We start from the raw sequence: 20876 nt of genomic DNA, 5'->3' as shown, positions 1-20876 counted from the left end.
GGTCACTAGTGGTGAAGGTACTTCAGGGCCAATATCTGGTCACTGGTGGTTAAGGTACTTCAGGGCCAATATCTGGTCACTGGTGGTTAAGGTACTTCAGGGCCAATATCTGGTCGCTGGTGGTTAAGGCACTTCAGGGCCAATGTCTGGTCACTTGTGGTTAAGGTACTTCAGGGCCAATATCTAGTCACTGGTGGTTAAGGTACTTCAGGGCCAGTATCTTGGTGCTGGCGGTTAAGGTACTTCAGGGACAATATCTGGTCGCTGGCGGTTAAGGTACTTCAGGGTCAATATCTGGTCACTGGTGGTTAAGGTACTTCAGGGCCAATATCTGGTCACTGGTGGTTAAGGTACTTCAGGGCCAATATCTGGTCGCAGGCCGTTAAGGTGTTTCAGGGCCAATATATGGTTGCTGGAGATTAAGGTACTTCAGGGCCAGTATCTTGGTGCTGGCGGTTCAGGTGTTTCAGGGTCAATATCTGGTCACTGGTGGTTAAGGTACTTCAGGGACAATATCTGGTTGCTGGCGGTTAAGGTACTTCAGGACCAATGTTTGGTCACTGATGGTTAAGGTACTTCAGTGCATATATCTGGTTACTGGTGGTTAAGGTACTTCAGGGCCAGTATCTTGGTGCTGTCGGTTAAGGTACTTCAGGGCCAATGTCTGGTCACTGGTGGTTGAGGTACTTCAGGGCCAATATATGGTCACTGGTGGTTAAGGTACTTAAGGGCCAATATCTGGTGACTGGTGGTTAAGGTACTTCAGGGCCAATATCTGGTCACTGGTGGTTAAGGTACTTCAGGGCCAATATCTAGTCACTGGTGGTTAAGGTACTTCAGGGCCAATATCTGGTCACTGGTGGTTAAGGTACTTCAGGGCCAATATCTGGTCACTGGTGGTTAAGGTACTTCAGGGGCAATATCTGGTCACTGGTGGTTAAGGTAATTCAGGGCCAATGTCTGGTCACTGGTGGTTAAGGTACTTTAGGACCAATATCTGTCACTAGTGATTAAGGTACTTCAGGTCCAATATCTGGTTGCTGGAGATTAAGGTACTTCAGGGCCAGTATCTTGGTGCTGGCGGTTAAGGTACTTCAGGGCCAATATCTGGTCACTGGCGGTTGAGGTAGTTCAGGGCCAATGTCTGGTCACTGGTGGTTAAGGTGCTTCAGGGCCAATATCTGGTCACTGGTGCTTAAGGTTCTTCAGGACATGTATCTGGTCACTGGTGGTTAAAGTACTTCAGGGCCATTATCATGATGCCGGCGGTTAAGGTACTTCAGGGACAATATCTGGTCGCTGGTGGTTAAGGTACTTCAGGGCATACATCTGGTCACTGGTGTTTAAGGTACTTCAGGGCCAGTATCTTAGTGCTGGCGGTTAAGGTACTTCAGGGCCAATATCTGGTCACTGGCGGTTGAGGTAGTTCAGGGCCAATGTCTGGTCACTGGTGGTTAAGGTACTTCAGGGCCAATATCTGGTCACTGGTGGTTAAGGTACTTCAGGACATGTATCTGGTCACTGGTGGATAAAGTACTTCAGGGCCAGTATCTTGATGCCGGCGGTTAAGGTACTTCAGGGACAATATCTGGTCGCTGGTGGTTAAGGTACTTCAGGGCATACATCTGGTCACTGGTGGTTAAGGTACTTCAGGGCCAGTATCTTGGTGCTGGCGGTTAAGGTACTTCAGGGACAATATCTGGTCGCTGGCGGTTGAGGTACTTCGGGGCCAATGTCTGGTCACTGGTGGTTAAGGTACTTCAGTGTCAATATCTGGTCACTGGTGGTTAAGGTACTTCAGGACATATATCTGGTCACTGGTGGGTAAAGTACTTCAGGGCCAGTATCTTGATGCCGGTGGTTAAGGTACTTCAGGGCAAATATCTGGTCACTGATTGTTAAGGTACTTCAGGACATATATCTGGTCACTGGTGGTTAAGGTACTTCAGGGCCAGTATCTTGGTGCTGGCGGTTAAGGTACTTCAGGGACAATATCTAGTCGCTGGTGGTTAAGGTACTTCAGGGCATACATCTGGTCACTGGTGGTTAAGGTACTTCAGGGCCAGTATCTTGGTGCTGGCGGTTAAGGTACTTCAGGGACAATATCTGGTCACTGGCGGCTATTGTACTTCATGGACAATATCTGGTCGCTGGCGGTTAAGGTACTTTAGGGCCAATGTCTGGTCACTGGCGGTTAAGGTATTTCAGGGCCAATATCTGGTCACTGGTGGTTAAGGTACTTCAGGGCCAGTATCTTGGTGCTGGCGGTTAAGGTGTTTCAGGGCCAATATCTGGTTGCTGGAGATTAAGGTACTTCAGGGCCAGGATCCTGGTGCTCACAGTTAAGGAACTGCAGCGCCAATATCTGGTTGCAGCTGTTACTAGAGCAATGAGTGTATCCTACTAGTTCAATTTTCCCCATTCACCGGCCAAACAGAAACCCCCATAGCAAAAACTCACCTTCTCCATTGGAAAAAAAAGTCAGAAATTGTGGTGTCTTATTGAATTGCCCAAACTTTCTGTCCGAATGGGGGTGGGATTGATGCTGTGGGTGGGAGAGGGCAGACTGGTCATAGATCTCTGTGCCATTCTTCCATCCAACACAAAAAAACACAAATAACCTTAAAAATTAATACTTACCTGTACTTCGATTGACTCAAATGGTCCATTGTCTCCAATGTTATAATAACTAAAACAACTCTGCATTTTCATAATTGAAACATGACAAACAGCATTCACACACCACCCATGTATTATAAAATATATTTTTCATCTCCAGCCTAATTGCAGCATATACAGTGTACGCATTTACACTTATGGACTTCTATAAGTTTTGGTGTTACATAAATGAAATGAGCACTGCTGTTTTCTAGTACCTGGTTGAAATCTTTGTATTCCTCAGGAGGTCACCAGCCTTTGGCCGGTGATCTGGGCTACCTACTCACAATGACTCCCCTCATGGTCCACGGATACACAGGTACTGCAATTCCCAGTTGCTGTCCGCAATTCCGTTTACACATTTTATTCTACTGTGAACTACAAACTGAGGACTCAGCATTGCTGATATTTGGAGCATTACTACAAGTTGCACAAATCCTAACCCATGCTTAACTGGTTTAGCTTTGCATAAACTCATCCTTCCTGAGATGGGATTCTCTTGTGTTTAGCTCTGGCTTCTGGTATTGTGACGACTTATACTGTGAGTAATACTTTCATGATCTGTAACCATTAACCAGTAGTGATTTGCTGCATCCTAATCAAATTCAACTTTTTTTTATTTTTTAGGGAGATGTGTTTATGTACTACGGCCTTCGAAACTTTTACCAGAACCATCGCCGCTATGGGATTTCACGATATGACGAGCAGCTCTTGGGGCATAATGTATACAATAAGGAGGTATGTTTCCGTTGTTTTTTCTCATCTACGTTTGTCATATTTATTTTTTGTAATTCATGTTCACAGTGTTGATCTATGTAATTAACTAATAACCAAATACTTAATTCAGCAAATGTAGTCTACAGGAAATTAAAAGCATTATTTGTGTATAGACCACTTCTTACTGAGTGATTGGCTGAATTAATGCTATCACTAAGTATTGTCAGAAGAATGAGAATTCTCAGTTTGCATCTTCTTTTAGGCCACAGTAGCTGGCAATGCCACAGTTAACCTCAAAGAAGTTGGGTTAGTTGTTTGAGACAGGAGAGAGGTCTGGTTATCTGTGTGCATGATGAGAGTGTGTGATTGACTGGGTGAGATATAGGGTTGTGCTTGGTGTCTGCTTGATGGAAAGAATGGTGTGGTAAATGAATTGCTTGGCTGAGAGTTCTGCAGACAGAGAACCTTGTGTGAAACTTAAACCTTCGGGCACCTTTAAAGGTTTCTCCTCCTGCAGGTCCTACCCGGGAAGGGTGACCCTAGAGGCAGAGAAACACCTAGAATTGGGCTGGTGGGTACTAAGCACTAGTCACTGGTAGCACTGATGAATGGTGCCTCATCTTTCGCCACTCCACTATACTGGAGTAGTCTTTATCCAGGTGATAATGTTCTGATCATTCGCACTATCTGGTGATGAAGTTGATGTTCTCATATGGCTGTCTCTAGCTTTGCAGCTACTAACTCTGGCCTTCTAATTGCAAGTATTTTAGTAGTCCTTGACCTATTGTGATCTATACATGATTTATTTGTTTTGATTTCTTTTTTTACCTTTGTCTATTAGTTTGCTGCTATTGAGTATGCCTTGTAAACAATGACTTGATTTCCTGTGTGCACCATGCATCATCTCCTCTGTAAAGCGCTCTGATATGTGAGGCCATAAGCAGTGCATGGTGGGCACAAGTTATGGTCATCTTTGCTAACTATAACTGGTGAATTTCAGTTTTTTTTCAGTGAATTTCTATGTTTTTTTCAAAACAAAAACATATCTCTTTATCACAACTAACTATAACGTTACTTTAGTCTTTGTTTTTTTCCAGTGTATTTCATTGTTTTTTTTTACATAAAGTAATATTTTAGTACAATATGTAAAGCCAATGCACTGACGCTCACAGCAAGGCCCCTCCCTGAGCCTTATCAGATCCAAGGGACACCATCCCTCTGAGCATGTGTTTTTTAAAGGGAAGGGGGGCTGCGGGCCTCCTCCATGAGCCTCATTAAGCCCTGGTGACCCTACCCCCCAGCACCGTATATTTTTTTAAAGGGGAGGAGGACTGCATAGCCCCCCTCCTTGAGTCTCATTAGGCCCTGGTTGTTCGATCCCCCGGCTGTATATATATATTTATATGTTTCTATATAGCGCAAACTTTACACAAAGGTGTCAAAGCGCTTTACAATAGAACCAGTTACATGACATAAGGACTTCAGAGTACATGAATTACATAATGGATACAAACAGATAAACTCTAATTTCACATAAGAATGGTAGTACATAAGTCTACTACAGATACTAGTGGTTAGAGTTACATATATACAAGTTGCAAATGCATTCAAGGTTACATTTTTGAAAAAGTTGAAGCGACTAGGGTTCGACAAATATATATCACATATTTACACAGCATGATCTTGCCATTACTGGGGTTTTTGCTTTCAGCCCAGCCTTCAGGGTGTTGTTGCACTCACAGGCGGTGTTCTTGGGTCTGGAGGGATCCCCGAGCCGGTGATGGCCAGATGTCCTCCATGCATACAGGGGGGAGCAAGCCAGGTTGTAGTTAACATGTCCCTGGCGGGACAACCTTCCCAGTTGTCCCCTGGCACTGCAACAGTCATTGGTTGAGCATCGCAGACTGAGGGAAGCTGAATCGCAGAGGTGCATAGCGACGGCCTCCTCACCTCCAATATGGCCACCTTACTATATACTATTTAGTCCACTGGGGCACTCCTCTCAATTCAATGGCCGCTTCCATACAGTCCAGGACGAGCATCGGGCGACACCAGAAGCCAGTTAGCGCATGCAAATCTCCTAAAAGCACCAGGGGACTGCCACTACATTCACCTGCGCAGGTTGGGTCGCCAGTCCTTGCCGCAGGTCTTTCGCCATATGCCCTGTCCAGCGCCTGCTGGGAATCCGCGACCTCGCTGATCATTGGGGGCCAACCCCACCTCACTACAAGGGCATTTCAGAAAGCTTGCACTCCTCAGGCTCCAGTGTAGCAGACCATGCATTACCGGGCTTTAAACAGGGAAGGGGCAAACTGTCTCCCTCTCTTTTAAAAAAGTTTATCAGCTCAGGGGACATTTCAACCCCAGGTGTGGGTGCCCAGGGGCCTATAATGGCTGGGCCCTTCACCTTAATTAGAAAAAATCAGCCTCTGGGGGATGGGGCCCCAGAGCCTTTGAAGGTTCGGGGCTGGTGGCTGCATGGCCCCTACCTTTTTTGTCATTTTGGCTCCAGAGCTGGGTTCCCTAGGGCCTATAATGGCTCGGGAAGAGGGCCCACATGCCCCCCTCCCCATATGGAATGCGGCCCCAAGGGATAGGCTCCCCAGGGCCTATAATAGTTCTGGGAGGAGTGATGCATGCCCCTCCCCTTAATTAAACAATGCAACCTAGGCTACCGTTTTGTTTTAGTCCCCCAGAATTGCAGCAAAAATTCCAGACTTTTTCTACATTTTGATCCTTGGAGGAGGCCATCCAGGTCCCCCACCCATGGAAACGCTGACCTAACTATAACTATCCAGTGGCGACCACCAGTGGGTAATATATATATTTATATTTCCTAGTAGTGGTAGCCACTCTGTAGTTATATTCAGGATTTAGAGAGATAGGAATTTCTCTGATTTTTGCTTGCTAATATTAACTTTATCACTGTAAAATGACTCTCCAGGAAACTTTGCAGATCTATTCTTTTTTCTACATTGGCTGCTTTTTTTTATTTATTTTTTATTGATTCAGCGAGGAAGCATTACATAATAAAAGAAAAATATACAAATATTTCTCCTATACACAACAGAAAAGAAGCAAGGTAATGCATACATAAAAGCATATAAACAAATAATAACCATCATTGTTGTATCCATTTTCTCATTGGCTCCCATATCTGAGCCCCTAGCTTTTTCTTTGAGAGACCTTTTAATTTATACAGGGCTGATTCGGTGTTAAATATTGAGATTATCTTAGCCCTCCAACCACAGAAGGATGGGGGGTCCGGATCAAGCCACTGCGACGTTATGCATAACCTCAAAACCGACATAGACATAAACTTAAAGCCTCTGTAGGGCACCAGTAATCCAATCGGATCTGAGATAGATTCAGGTTCGATTCCAAACAATACCAGACTTGCTGTGATAGTTATCTGTATCCCCAGATATTGACTCATAAACCCCTCTATCTCTAGTAACAGAGGCTGAAGGGCAGGGCAGGAAAAAAACATATGAATTGAGTCTGCAGCATAGAGATCGCATCTTGCGCATTTATCACCCCTCCCACCCTTCCATTTTGCTATCTTTGCCGGGGTATATTACAAATTAAACAGAGCCATATATGACTGGCTCTTAAGACCACCAGACAGCAAAATGGAACCAGCAATTTGGGTTACCAACTTTAAGTCTAAATTACTAACTGATAGTTTCTCCTTCCATATTGCTTCCTGCCTAGCAATATCATCCCGTTGCATACCCATAAGCTCCATATAAATCTGACGTATTTTAGAGTTCTGTTGTATTAAATCCAAAATACAAGTCTGTCGAATCTGACATCTACCCCCCGCGACTGCACCCTGAAGAAAGCTTCTCAGCTGCAAATATTTAAAAAAATCAGCATTACTAACATTAAACCTGCCCTGCAAGGCTACAAACGAAAACATCTCTCCCTGCACCAACAGATCCCCAATTCTTTTAATACCGTAATGGGCCCACCTCCGCATGACCACATCATGAAATATCCCAGGTAAAATACCAATAGAATCTAATGGTGTTTCCCATAAAATACTCGGAATATGCAGCTGCTTACGTAACCCCTTCCAGACTGAGTAAGCTGCCTGAATAATTTTAAACCTAGTTTTTTTGTAATAGCTTGGCTCCAAAATTTTCAACAATAAGCCTTGTGCTGAATCACCAAGACACCATTCATATATTGAAGGAGAAAAAGCAGCATCCAGAACCGCTATCGGGCCACAAACCAACACGCCCATAAATTGAAATAATGTTGCACAGTAATAGAAATAAAAATTTGGGAGAGCCAAGCCTCCTCGTTACATTGGCTGCTTATGCAAAGTTTTGCTGTGATTAGTTACGGGGGTGCAAAGAAAAAAGAGGGTCCCAAAACAAATTTTTTCACCAATGCATTTTCCATAGACTTTTTACACAGACGCACTGACAAAATGGGTGAACGGATTTACATGAAATTTAGCAGGATGTAGATTATGGTGTGGTTATTTTTAAGTAAGGGACAAAAACCTAGTGATATATTGGTCTTCGGTATACCGCTGTACCTTCGTGACACACTGCAGTACATGGCGATGACGTAACACAATAATATTGGTATATCAAAGCCATTGCAAAATAAAAAGGCAGCCACATTGTGTAGGCCAGACCTTGTCTTTTTCTGTGTTTTAATGTCAAATATAGCTTATTACTCTTTTTGTAGAGTATGGAAAGAAATGATTGCGTTTAGCAAAGTCTGAAAAGTTAGGGGAAAGTATTTTTATTGATGTACACGTTTAAAAAAATGTTTACGATGTACCGCTGTACCTAGAAAGTACTAAGGTACTTATTGATATGTAAAAAAACAATACTACCTAAAACCAAAATAAGGTAAGAAAATAAAATAGTCTGCAGCAATAATGTTTCACAAGTATTAGAAAGGCATTTGAAAAACACATTTCCTGTCAGATGACAATGAAAATGAATAGAAAACTAGATAAGAAATAAATTAATGAAGTAAAGCATTATGTAATTTGTTAACAACACAAAGTGGGCTATAAACACAGTCCAGTACTACTAAATGCCACAAAGGACCATAGAGACTCTGCTAACTGTTGGAAAGCAATAGAGCTTTATTTCTTTTTCAAAGACATAACAGAGACATTGAAAATTATATCTCATCGCCTCCATCTATATATTTTAACATAAAACAGTAACATTTCTATATGGATCTGTAAGGCTGTTCCAGAAAATCAGGGCACAAGTCGGGGGTACACATGGGTATACGGTGTCCATCCACTATTTTTACAGGGTGAACGCTGTCCATCCTGCAAGAAGTGGGCCCCACTAAAATCTGCTGAATTTGTCTCAGTGTAATTTTCAGACACTGGGATGCATTCAGCAATGCCTGCACAGTGTCTGCTTTAGTTTGGAGCAACAACATGCAGGAAGAGGGGGGCTTTCAGGGCTCGAGTTGGGGTACCACGCGGGTGGACGGTGTCCCCCCACTTATTTTACCGGGAGCTCGATAACTGGAGCAAATGGAGCCACACATTCACTCTTTGGCCTCTCTGGGGCGAGATCGGAGCTCATTCAGAACGCTGCTCACGCGCTGGCTTCTCTGATGCAATTGCATCTAAGGGGTGAGCGAGGGGAGGCAATGAGTCTGATGGTGCAAGCCACCTTTCATGACGTTACTTCCTGTCGTGACGTCAGTGTCCCCCCACTTCTTTTTTTAGGACTTGTGCCCTGGGGGCTTTCATATTTCAGACTCTAGCTGGGTCCATATGGGGCTTTACAGAATGCTTTATTGATTTTCCTTATGTTCTCAAATAGACGTTAGTCCTTTATTGTTATACAATATAGGGTATTTCCACTTGATTCCTGCACTTCAACATTATTTTTGTTATATAGGTTATATTTGTTAAAACTAGGGGTGTATTCTTCCTTTTATAATATGCTGCATTTGTACATACTCATCTAATCTGTGATTATTTATCAATAAAGCAGCTTTATAAGCAAAAAAAAGAGTTGCCGATAAAACCTGAAGCTTCTGTGCTCTCCATATGAGGCTACTGGGGACTATTTATTTATTGCTAGACAAGGGAAGGGCGGTACAGGGAACCAACTGCTGGTGGAACCTAGAGAATTACCTGGAGAGGGAAATGGCAGAACATTTCAGGAGTAACAGGGAGGAGACTGATGCTCCCTTTTTTATCTGAGTGGAGGATAGTACCTTGCATCTGAAAGTGCTCCAGGGCAGAAATGTTGATGTGACATTTGTGCAACAAGACTGACAAAGTGGTGTGGATGAAAGGTTCATATGGGCATGTTGAAATTATTCTTGAATATAGTTGCATGACTAGTTAAAACCCCTTAAGGGTTTTTATGGTGATTTGGAGTTTTTGGTACACTTCTGACAACTGACAGAAGACCTAATCTGTTGGTTGCCATACAGGTTTTACCACCTATTTGTTATGACCATTCAGATAGGGGACAGTGCCATACCATGTGGCTTTGTTCTGTTTGGGATGTATGTAAGGATATCAAGTGTTACAAAACATTCTGAATTTGTTTTCATCTTTCAAAAAAGATTAAAATGAAAATTATAGATATTAGATCAGTGTCATGGCTGGATCACAGATATATTATTTGCTATTTGTACAAGATCTGTACAATGTTATTTTATACAGGAATATTTCTTCAATTACAGGTCTATTGATCCTTTAAATGGTGACCCTCTCTCCTCTTGCTTGAATGACATTATCCACAACACTATATCCCACTTAATCTATTATACATGGAATAAAGAACCCCTTGATGTAAATTATAGGAGTATTGCAAGTCACTGAGGAGTTCCATGAACGTATGAAGAAACTCTGCCACTAGTCCAAAAGGATTCTATCTTTCCAATAATTATCTAAATAGTGGAAAAAATAAACATGTTATCATGAATACGTGCTTTCTGCTTATCACTGTTCATCTATAAAAGCATAGCAGCAGAAGGGAAAGTAATGTTTCCTTTTTTTTTTTCTTCTCATTTGCAGCTTTAATTATGTTCCCTGACCTGCCTTTACCCTCAGCTGATTGCGCTGGCAGCAGGCATTGTGATGTCAGAACTCATCTGTCAAGAGTTATTACATTTGAGCATTTACATAATTTATTTATTCCAGGAGACTAGGGACATCACAAGTTGTTTGTAATAAGGACATTAGAGACAAGCTTTTGTACAGGGATTGCAGGCTCCTATGTATTATAATTAAATAAACACACTGATGCTCAAAAATAAGTAAGTTTGAGCTTAAAAAATATAAAGCTTTACTATTTATTTTATAGAACAACAGTACTTTCAACCAAAAATGTGAACCTTTTGCAAGATATCCAGATGGGACTCCAATGGCTCCGTGTGGTGTAGTAGCCAACAGCATGTTTAATGGTAAGTGTATTGCGTATTTCCTTGCTTAAGTTGGTATTTATGATGTATTAGCCATACTGTAGTGTCGTGTAAATAAAGAATGGAAGAACTCTTTACATTCCTGATGGATGCCTTGGACCTGTGACATAGGCGTTGGATGGTAGCAAAGGGAATGTAGGTTTAGAACATTGAGTTTTTGATTACACACTGAAGAATAAAGACATGTATAACTGCTCTCTGTGTGTGGCGTAGTCATTGGTGAGTGCCAGGGCTGATTACGACGCCACAAATGATAAGTAGGGGATAAGTAACCCGTAGATCGCCAGTGCTTTCCTAGCTAGTTTGCCATGGACAAACACACTTCTTGTGCATGCCATGTGTTGCCGCATGGAAGTGCAGAATCAACACTGGCACCTGTGGAGTCTCAGCACAACGCCGAAATCAAATGAAAAGGCCACATAAAGAGGTACTGTGCCACTACGCAAATTAATGCTATATGGAGTGATTATGCTAACAGCGGATGCAACCAGGTTTAGAAAAACAAAATTAATCTGTAATCTGATGTGCTATGAAGGAGAGATTAACCAGGTGTTTGCCAAGAGACATTCAAACACAAAGCCAAATTAATATCATAATGTTATCTGCTTATCAAATCATTTGAATAGGAAAAGACTTGTTTACTTACCAAAACACCTAAAGAGAGTCATCAGACCACAGCCTACTGTGAAGGGCCCCAGAAGGAGGGCCATGGCTGTACTTGCTGAGCTGTTCGTAAGCAAAGTGGGCCACCATCTAAACTGCAGAGTGGGGCCTCAGAACAACCCTACAGATCTCCACCAAAATAAAGGGCTCCAATAGAGAGCAAGGGTAAGGCCAAAGCTCATCCATCTGTCAAGGTTGACCCTGAAGCCAGCATGTCACAAGGCTCTGGAGATGGTTTGCATAAGCAATTTCACCAAGAAGCGTTAAAGAGACCACTGCTGTCCACCAATGGTTATACTGCTGCTGGCTTCATTAAAAACGTCATCATCATTTGATACTCTTGAAAAATACAATATTGGAAATCGGTGGACCGCTTGGATAGAGACTTATGAAAATTTAATAGATGCAATAGATGAAACAGATGACAAAAAGATTATCAAGTATCTTAAGAACATGGCTGGTGAAGGTGTAACAGAAGCCATAAAAAAGATATATCAAGATTGTGAAGTGGCGTACCAAAGATATATCAAGATGGTGAAGTGGCGTACCATCAAATCAAAGCAGCTTTAAATGTCAAGTTCAATGCAGTGGCAAATGTAGATTACGAAAGATACACCTTCAGTCAAGAACACCGGAGAGTTGATTAATTTGTTGAGAGACATGATCTCCTTATAAAGCACTGTAAGTTCAATTAATTTAATTATGAGAAAACTATATGCCTCAGAGTTATGGACGGATGTCTATCAGATTCCTGTCAACAACAACTGTTAAAGGAAACTCTCAGTTTAGAGCAGGTCCTCACGGCTGCCGAAGCTCAGGAGTACGCTAATCGACAAGTGGATGAATTAGGTCGGAGGTGCCCAGTGTATGTCAGTCATTCATTTGAAACGTAGCCAAAGCATAAAACTGAGGGATGCAATGCGATGTCTCCACAACGGTAGATGTCCCGCCATTGGATTGATTTGCAATGGTTGTGGGAAAGCGAACCATTTTGCCACGGTTTGCAAGGCATAGGGAAAAGAAAGTGCGTCACAGCGTGAAGACAAAATGGCTGATGGAGTGCTACATCAACAACGATAGACATGTTCCCACAAGGCCAAGTGGTCACACCAACTGACGCAAATCGACATCAAATAAAGTTGATCATCATCAAACTCAATGTCAAAGAGTTCCAATGAGAATTGTACAATGTCAATGTTTACTTCAGAGAAGCATGCGCATGTGGGACAAGTCGAATGTGAGAGTAAACACAGACAAAGGAAATACCGATATGAAAAAGCACCAAAGGCATACAAACATTGTTCAGAGATTACCCTGAAGATGAATGGGTTTCGATACCTTTTATTATTGATAGTCGTGCGTCGATAAACATTATGCTTCAGGAGAAATATTGTGAATTGTCTCCCTTACCACTACATACGTCATTGAAAACTAAAGCATATACATGGGCTGCGTCGACACCTTTAAAAAGTCAAAGTTCATTTGTAACTATGATGAAGCACAAGAAAACAGTGGTACAAGCCACTGGTGTAAGAGAGACCCCCTGCAAAGTACATGGAGGGGGGACCCCTCTCTTCGGACACAGTCAGGAGCTCTCAGGCCAGGGGCTCCTGCCCGTGCACAGTGCCGGAGGGGGTCCCTCAGCACACCATAGGGGCTGCAGGGTCTTATAATACGCCACAGGTACAAGCACTCACTAATGTACTTACACGTACCTTTCTTCTCAGTATTAACGCTGCTGCTGAGATAGGACTAATATCAGTTAACTACAATATGAATGCTCCTCATGAAATAGTAGGTACATTTCCTTCATTATTTCTTGGGTTAGGAAAGCTCAAGACTGTGAAAGTACAATTACAAATACATGAGGATGTTCGTCCTATTGCCTAAAGACAAATTGCGTTTCACTTGCAAGAAGCTGTTGAAAGAGAACTTAACTCATTGCTCAAACACAATATCATTTAATGCTCCACTGGTCCAACACCATGGGTTTCTCACATAGTAGTAGTGCCTAAAAGAGACAGTGAAGGTGCTGTGCTCTTTTGCATTGACATGTGTCAGGCAAGTAAGGCAATCAAGATAGAATGACATCCAGGTTCGCACATTCCTGATATGATAACCCAACTGAATGGTGCAAAGTTTTTCTCTCAACTTGACTTAAAAAAAGAATATCACTAGTTGGAACTTGAAGAGAATTGCAGGTACATTACAACATTCTCTTCACACATTGGTCTGTTTTACTCTAAGCAACTGAGTTTTGGTGTATCCTCTGCTGCAGGACCTTTCCAAGACATCATTCGACGTATTATACAGTTGGTTGTAAATGCCTTCAAATATAGTGAGAACATATTAGTCTTCAGAGCTGTTCACAAAGAGCATGACAAACCCTCATGCAAGTATGTTGTTTGCTAAAAGGTGCTGGTATGACTGTGAATGCTGACACATGTGAATTCCATAACACAAAATGTAAATTCTTTGTCCATATCATTTCGGATGGGGGTATGAAACCAGATCCATTTAAAGTGCAAGCGCCATCTACTGCTAATCCCCCACAGGACATTTCTATGTTACGTTCATTTCTGTGAATGGCAGTTTCTGTTCTAGATACATACAAGACTTTGCCACGATCAGTGCACTGTTACGAGAACTGACAAAAAAGAATGATGTGTTTCAGTGGTCACGTGAGTGCAAAGAAAGTCTCAAGAGAATCAAGCAAGCCATCGAGAAAGCAGCTGAAATGGCCTACTTTGATCCCAAGCTTCATACAGAGGTTGTAGCCGATGCTAGCCCTGTCGGGTTAGGTGCAATCCTGGCACATCATAATGGACGGCCAAATGCACAAGAGCATTTCGTGGCTTACAGCAGTAAAAGCTTGTCGCAAACTGAACATGTTTATTCACAACCTGCGAAAGAAAGTTCGCCAGTGGTGTGGCCTTTTTAATATTTCCATGTGTTCTTATATGGAAAGGCTTTCACAGTAATGACTGATCATCAAGTGCTATTTACAATATTTGGCAATCCAAAAGCCAAGATGCCTCCTCGTATTGAACATTGAGGTCTGAGATTACAAGACTACAACTACAAGATCTTTCACCATCCACGGAAAGATCGGAATCCTTCTGATTATGTCTCGAGTGCCATTACAATGCCCTGGTGCCCCATCTAAGATGGCTGACGCCTACATAAATTTCATTCTAAAATCGAGCACTCCGGCTGCCATGTCATTAGAACAAATTGGCACTGCCACGAGCCAATATAGTGACATGCTGAAATAAAAAGACATCATTGCTCACCAGTTTTGGAACCAGCACTTTCGACCGCTCACCAGTGACCGTGTGCACTTAAATTTCAGAAAAGTCACATATTAACTGTCTGTAACTCAGGAAGGCCTCATCTTGAGAGGTACACTAATTGTCATTCTGGAGGGACTACAACAACAAGTAATTGAAGTGAACCATGAGGGACACCAAGGAATAGTTACCACAAAGAGATCTCTTCAAGACAGTGGCCTAAAATATAAATGCCATTATATCCTATGGGATTTATATTTCGGGAGATGGGATATCCTTCACCGTCATGACAGAGTAACCCGTCTTCCAAGATCTAAATCCACCCAGAATATGGTTTGCTTATCTCAATGAAAGGTTTGAAAGAAAGTTAAAGGCTTGTCATTTATGCGACTGTCTCTCATCCCACATTACTCAGCACCCTTTAAACATGTCAGAATTGCCTAACCATGCTTCGGAGAGAATTCTGTTGATTTCTTCGGTCGTCTTGAAAATGGACATCATTTATTGCTCATTGTTGATGAATACTCTTGGTTTCCATTGGTCTTTCATCATTGTACAGATCTTCCATCTTGTCACTTCTGAGTCCATTCAGTTATGTTCTTCATATCACACAGAGGTTTAAACCATTGGAGACCCCAGAGATCTGCCTCAGGTGAAAAGGATGCATGTTTGAGAACTGTCTTGTATATACTATACCACACCAATTAGGAAGAAGTATGTCTGAGAATACCTTAATTGGTGATAAATGAGGGTGGCCAAGGATCCCATGCTATAGCGATCAGCCACTAAGAACCACTGCTTTCTTGGCTGTAGATCTAGCCAGTGGGCCTGGTGGTGCAGCTGAGCAGCCAAATAATAATAATAATTATAATAGTAGTTTTTGTGTGAATGATTTGATTCTGGGATAAGTACCAGATCACAATAAGGAGGAGTCCATCTGCTCTAAATTGAGGGATCTGTAGCCAGAGGGGAAGAACAATCGCTTGGAGGCCACAGCCACGGCAGGCTGAAGAATGGAACAGGGTGCTATGCTCTGGTTTTAGTTTAAAGGTGTGGGTAGAGATAAAGGGAGACAAGGGTGAGTTTAGGGTTTCTGGGTGGGTTGAGGTAACAGTAGGAAATTGTGATTTTAGGGTTTAGGGGTGGGTAGAGGTAGAGGAAGGCAAAGGTGATTTTAGGGTTTAGGGGTGGGTAGAGGTAAAGTGGGGGTAAGGGTGTTTTTAGGGTTTATGGGTGGGTAGAGGTAAAGAGAGGTAGGGGTGATTTTGGGTTAAGGGATGGGTATAGGTAAAGGGAGTTAAGGGTGATTTTAGGGTTACATGTTAACTAGAGGTAAAGGGAGGTAAGGGAGATTTTAGGGTTTAGTGGTGGGTATAGGTAGAGGGAGATAGGGGGGATTTTAGGGTTAGAGGTAAAGGGAAGTAAGGAAGATGTTAGGGTTTAATGGTGGGCAGAGATAAAGAGAGGCACGAATGATTTAGGGTTAAGGGGTGGGAAGAAGTAAAGAAAAGTAATGCGTGTGTAAAATAAACAAGAGGGATTTGGGGAGTTACCGACCCCCAAAAAAGGACCAAAAAAACGTGATCGCTCAAAAATATAATAGACACACACACGCAGACACACACACACACACCTTGCACTGCCACAGATTTCAGATGTCATCAATATGTGAGTTCATAAACAGTGCATCGTGTTGGTGCAAGTTGTGGTTATGCCAGTTACGTATACCTTGGGAATTTCAGTATTGTTTTATTTTTTTAAATGGTATGGCTTTTTCAGTGGAGGTCTAAGGTCTTTCTTTTTAACTCCACTTTAACCTTTCACTGATTCCAGTTAATTTCAATTTTTTTAAAGTGATATCTTATTATGGTACTATTGCCACCAACCCATCACCGTGCACAGCTGGGGGAGTTGAGTTGGGTGCCGGGGCTAGCTGCAGGGCATTTGGCCGTGTACAGCGAGGTTGTTGGCCGCACCCAAGCCCCCGCAAGTGCCCATCCGGCTATAAACCCCCATCCCTCATTTTTCAAAATTGTATTTTGGTCCTGCAGGACTGCAACGGGAGAGAAATGGAAGCACATTGTGGGGGGAGGGAGGGCTACACTGGCTCCAGTGGGAGTTCCACAGAATCGCAAAAAGGCCCAAAAAACATTATTTATTTATTTATTTTTAGGCCTCTGGGAGGTCCAACTGGGACTCCCACATAAGTGACAGGGTGCCGGGGTACCCTTATCTGGCCCCCTAATATTTTATTTTTGTTACATTTTCAGAACACAAGGACAGTGTCCTCATGTCTTGAAATGGTGGCTGCAACATTTTCATTCATGTTGCAGCCAGCCAATCAGATCGCTCTCACAGAGCTGAGTGTCCTGCCGGGGCGAGCCGGCGGATGGGGAAAAGCACTTGTGATCAATGAGATTGCTACAATTTTTTTTATATGCATCCCGCGAGAGTCATGCAGGAGTTTCACAGAATCATTTGTCAGTATTTCTATAAATTTTGAGCCGTAACTTCTCAAAAACTTCTGAGCAGATTTTCACAAATCATAAAACGCACCCTATATGGGTAAAGATTTAGCTTTCTGCCAAATTTGGTCTATTTCTGGTCAGGTGTTTTCTCTGTATCCTAGTCTACCGTTTCCTACAGAAAATGCATGGGAAAAAGTGTTTTGGTGTCACCCCTTTTTTCTCTGCCCCCACTTGACAGATCACCTAAAAACTTTCCCAGAAGGGGATAAGGTGCATGCCCTTTAAAAAAAAAAGTTTTGTGAAGATTCATCAAATGGCACCAAAGTTATTAGAAAATGTAAAAAGAAATGTTTTATTGAAAGTCGGAGTCTGGCTCATGTAAACCTACTCAGTTATGTTCACTCCTCCACATTCATTCCACCTCCTCCGGTAGTCTAGCGGCAGCAGCACCCGGTGAGCCACTTTAAACCATTCCATACACAGAGTCACAGTGGAATTTCCTGTTTTATCAATACCTATTTATTTCTATTTATTAGAGCGGGTACCCAATATTAATATATGTTTTATATATATTTGTTTATAGTTTCAGTTTTAATTCACGTTTATTTGGACCATAGGTCCTCAAACATTACATATATTCTTTAAAACACATCTAAATTACACATCCATATATACATTAAAACACACATTATTATAAAACCCTTCATCAATTATATCAGGCTAAATAAAAAAAAACATTAAGATAAGGAAATAAAAAATGCCTTCACTCTTTGCATACATTTTCCAATGGCAACGGCAATATCTAAATGGCTCATTTCAGTCACCAAATTTACTGCTTGTGTTCTATTTTTAATCTCATATTTCCTAAATATCGGTCTTAAAAACGTAATTCGAATATCAAGAAACTTCTGGCAATCCATTAAGACATGTACCAGGTCACATGAGGAGCCCAAAGTGCAAGTGCAACTTCCCATCTTATAAATCATTGAGCGTTTTACCACATTATTTACATAACAAGGGTTCACCCCAATTCTTACCCTTAAAACCTCTATTCGTAAATGACAATCGGGTAACCTGTCAATGTAAGGGAAACATTGTTCGTTTTTCCATGCAGCAATCATAAACTGTACTGAGATTTTGTTCGAAAGATAGTTTTGGTCCTGTACCTGTGATATTTCTTTCCCCTGCGTCCTAAGTACCTTCTTATCAGTATTGATCATGTAGGTAATGGGGCACAATTTAACCTTCATCAGACAACACAGCTTCGTCATAATAGCTTTAGTCTCTCTCGCCCATTTCAATTCGCTATTCTGGATTTCATTTTTACACCATTGTGATATTTTGGAGTTCTCCCCTACTCCTAGGCGTTGCCAGAAACGAAATAGGGCCATACCAGCCAAAATACTCCATGAGGTCAGTCCCAGTTCGAGTCTTACTGAACCATTGCCGACAGGGGAAGTGTGAATAGCTTTTTAAAATGTTTACCTTCCTCAACATCCCAACCCTCCTTGCCGCTCAGGTATAGCAGTTCTTCGCCATACAGAAATTGCGGGGGTATCATGGCCGAATAAGTTTTTAAAACTGGACTATCTGACATCACACCATAAGCTTTATTGAATAGCTTCAGTCCACTAATCGATGCTCTTAATTTTACTGCATCTAGGTGGGTGTGCCATTTTAAACTTTTTTCTAGCCACATTCCCAGATACCTATATTCTGTAACCGTTTCTATTTTCTCAGCCCCCAAAAACCATGTAAACCCAACTTTCCTCCGGCCAAAGCTTAAGGTTTTAGTTTTGTCCATATTTACAACAAGTTTTTTCCTGCAACAATAATCATTAAATATATTTAGTTTCCTTTGCAGGCCTATTTCGGTTTGGTCCATGATCACAAGATCGTCTGCATTGAGCAAGCATGAGATATGCTTACCATGTTGTTTCGGGCTTGTCCCATTTACATTCCCTATGGTCAACGGCAAATCTGCTAAGAACAGAGAAAACAGAAGGGGAGCCAATACACATCCCTGCCGCAGCCTGTTACCAATCTCAATCTTCTCAGGTAAACTTCCATCTGTATCTAAGATTACCTGGGCCCAGTTCTTTGTATGGAGAATTTGTATCAGGCTTAGCAAATCCTTTGGGATACCATACCTAATTAATGTCTCCCACAACAGCTCCCGGTCCACCAAATCGAAGGCTGGCCGGAAGTCCACAAAACAGCAGAACAAACTTCCCCGCTGTTCGATCAACTTCCGCGCTATGGACCAGAGAGCAAAGCAATGATCAATTGTGGAGTGGCCTGCTTTAAAACCTCCCTGTTCTGGGGGTATAATTTGATTTTCCTCCGCCCAGTCTTTAAGTAAACCCAAAATGGCTTTCGCAAAGACTTTTTCCCCAATATCCAGGAGATTTATTAGCCTATAGTTCTTTGGTGATTTTAAATCACCCTTCTTATGAATTGGTCTTATAATTGCACCCTTCCAGCTTTCTGGTACAATCCTCGTCTCCAAGATCACTTGGAACATCCTTGCGAAAAACTTAGCCCACCACTCGGGTCTAGTTTTTATTATCAGTGCCGGAAGATTATCTGGGCCTGAGGCGTGAGTAAGGTTCAAACTTGCTATAATTTTCTTTACATGGCTAGAAGTAAAATATTCTTTTATGTCATCTCTCACCCGTGACCAAACTAACGTCCTTGCCTCATCTTGTATTGACCATTTCCCATATATTTCTCCTAGGTATCCCACCCAGTCATCTTCAGGGACCATACATTCCAGGGGTCCTACTTTTCTGCCCACACTTCCTTGGACCAATTTCCAAAATCCTTTGACATTTCTAGTTTCTATTACCTCCAACATGTTTACCCAGCAGTTATCTTTATAAATTATTTTTTTATTTCTAATAAAGGTTTTATATTTTATCCTTGATGACTGGAGGGCCTGAGATAATTCCACATTAAACTTTACCCTTAATCTTCTCTCCTTCTGTCTAATTTGTGCTTTGGCTACACAGCATTCTTTGTCAAACCAAGCATGCACATTTTTAATGACTCTGTGACTTCCATGCCCTGACTTTCTTGATTTAAATTTAATTTTTAGGGTATCCACCAACTTACTTATGGTGGTTTCAAACCAGGTGCTTCCATTTTTAGATGGAATATCTTCTAAAGGGATCGCCAGCTGGGTTTGCTTAAGCTTCTCGATATGTTCCTCTGTTATACTAGTTCACAGCCATTTAGGATACTCCACATGTACTTGTAGGACCCTTTCTCTATTTTTGCGACTTGATAAAAATAATTCTGTCCTCAATGGATAATGATTGCTGCCTTTCATTTTTACCACCTCAAAAATGTTGATTAGCCCAAAACACCAGGCATGGGAGAACACATGATCTATTGGGCAGGATTGGTGGCCCTTCATAAAAGTGTGACTTGCTGGCCGATCCAACTGCATTCTCCCATTTACACATACCATACCTAATGAGCCCATCAGCTGTGTAAACATTACATCTTGTGGCGAAGTCTCTCCTCTAGGGAAGATAGCCACTTCAATATTATAAGATGTTAAGAATTCCGTATGCCAGAAATCCACCCTTCTGGGGTCCAATCTATGGTTAAAATCGCCTAGCACCAATAATACATCCTTCTG

General features: G+C 42.0%; 1 protein-coding gene across 1 annotated transcript in view; it reads left to right on the top strand.

The window, feature by feature from the left end:
- LOC146805172 (cell cycle control protein 50C-like) overlaps positions 1 to 20876 on the top strand; it is a 270988-nt gene that overhangs the window by 149150 nt on the left and 100962 nt on the right. Inside the window, exons 3-4 of the mRNA XM_085622363.1 lie at positions 3286 to 3396; positions 10692 to 10791. Coding sequence (XP_085478489.1) covers positions 3286 to 3396; positions 10692 to 10791 — 211 coding nt within the window. The remainder of the gene's footprint in view (positions 1 to 3285; positions 3397 to 10691; positions 10792 to 20876) is intronic.

This window comes from Triturus cristatus, chromosome 8, assembly GCF_964204655.1.
Source record: "Triturus cristatus chromosome 8, aTriCri1.1, whole genome shotgun sequence".
Lineage (NCBI taxonomy): Eukaryota > Metazoa > Chordata > Amphibia > Caudata > Salamandridae > Triturus > Triturus cristatus.
The sequence above is the reverse complement of the archived record's forward strand: the minus strand, read 5'-3'. Positions and strand labels throughout refer to the sequence as shown.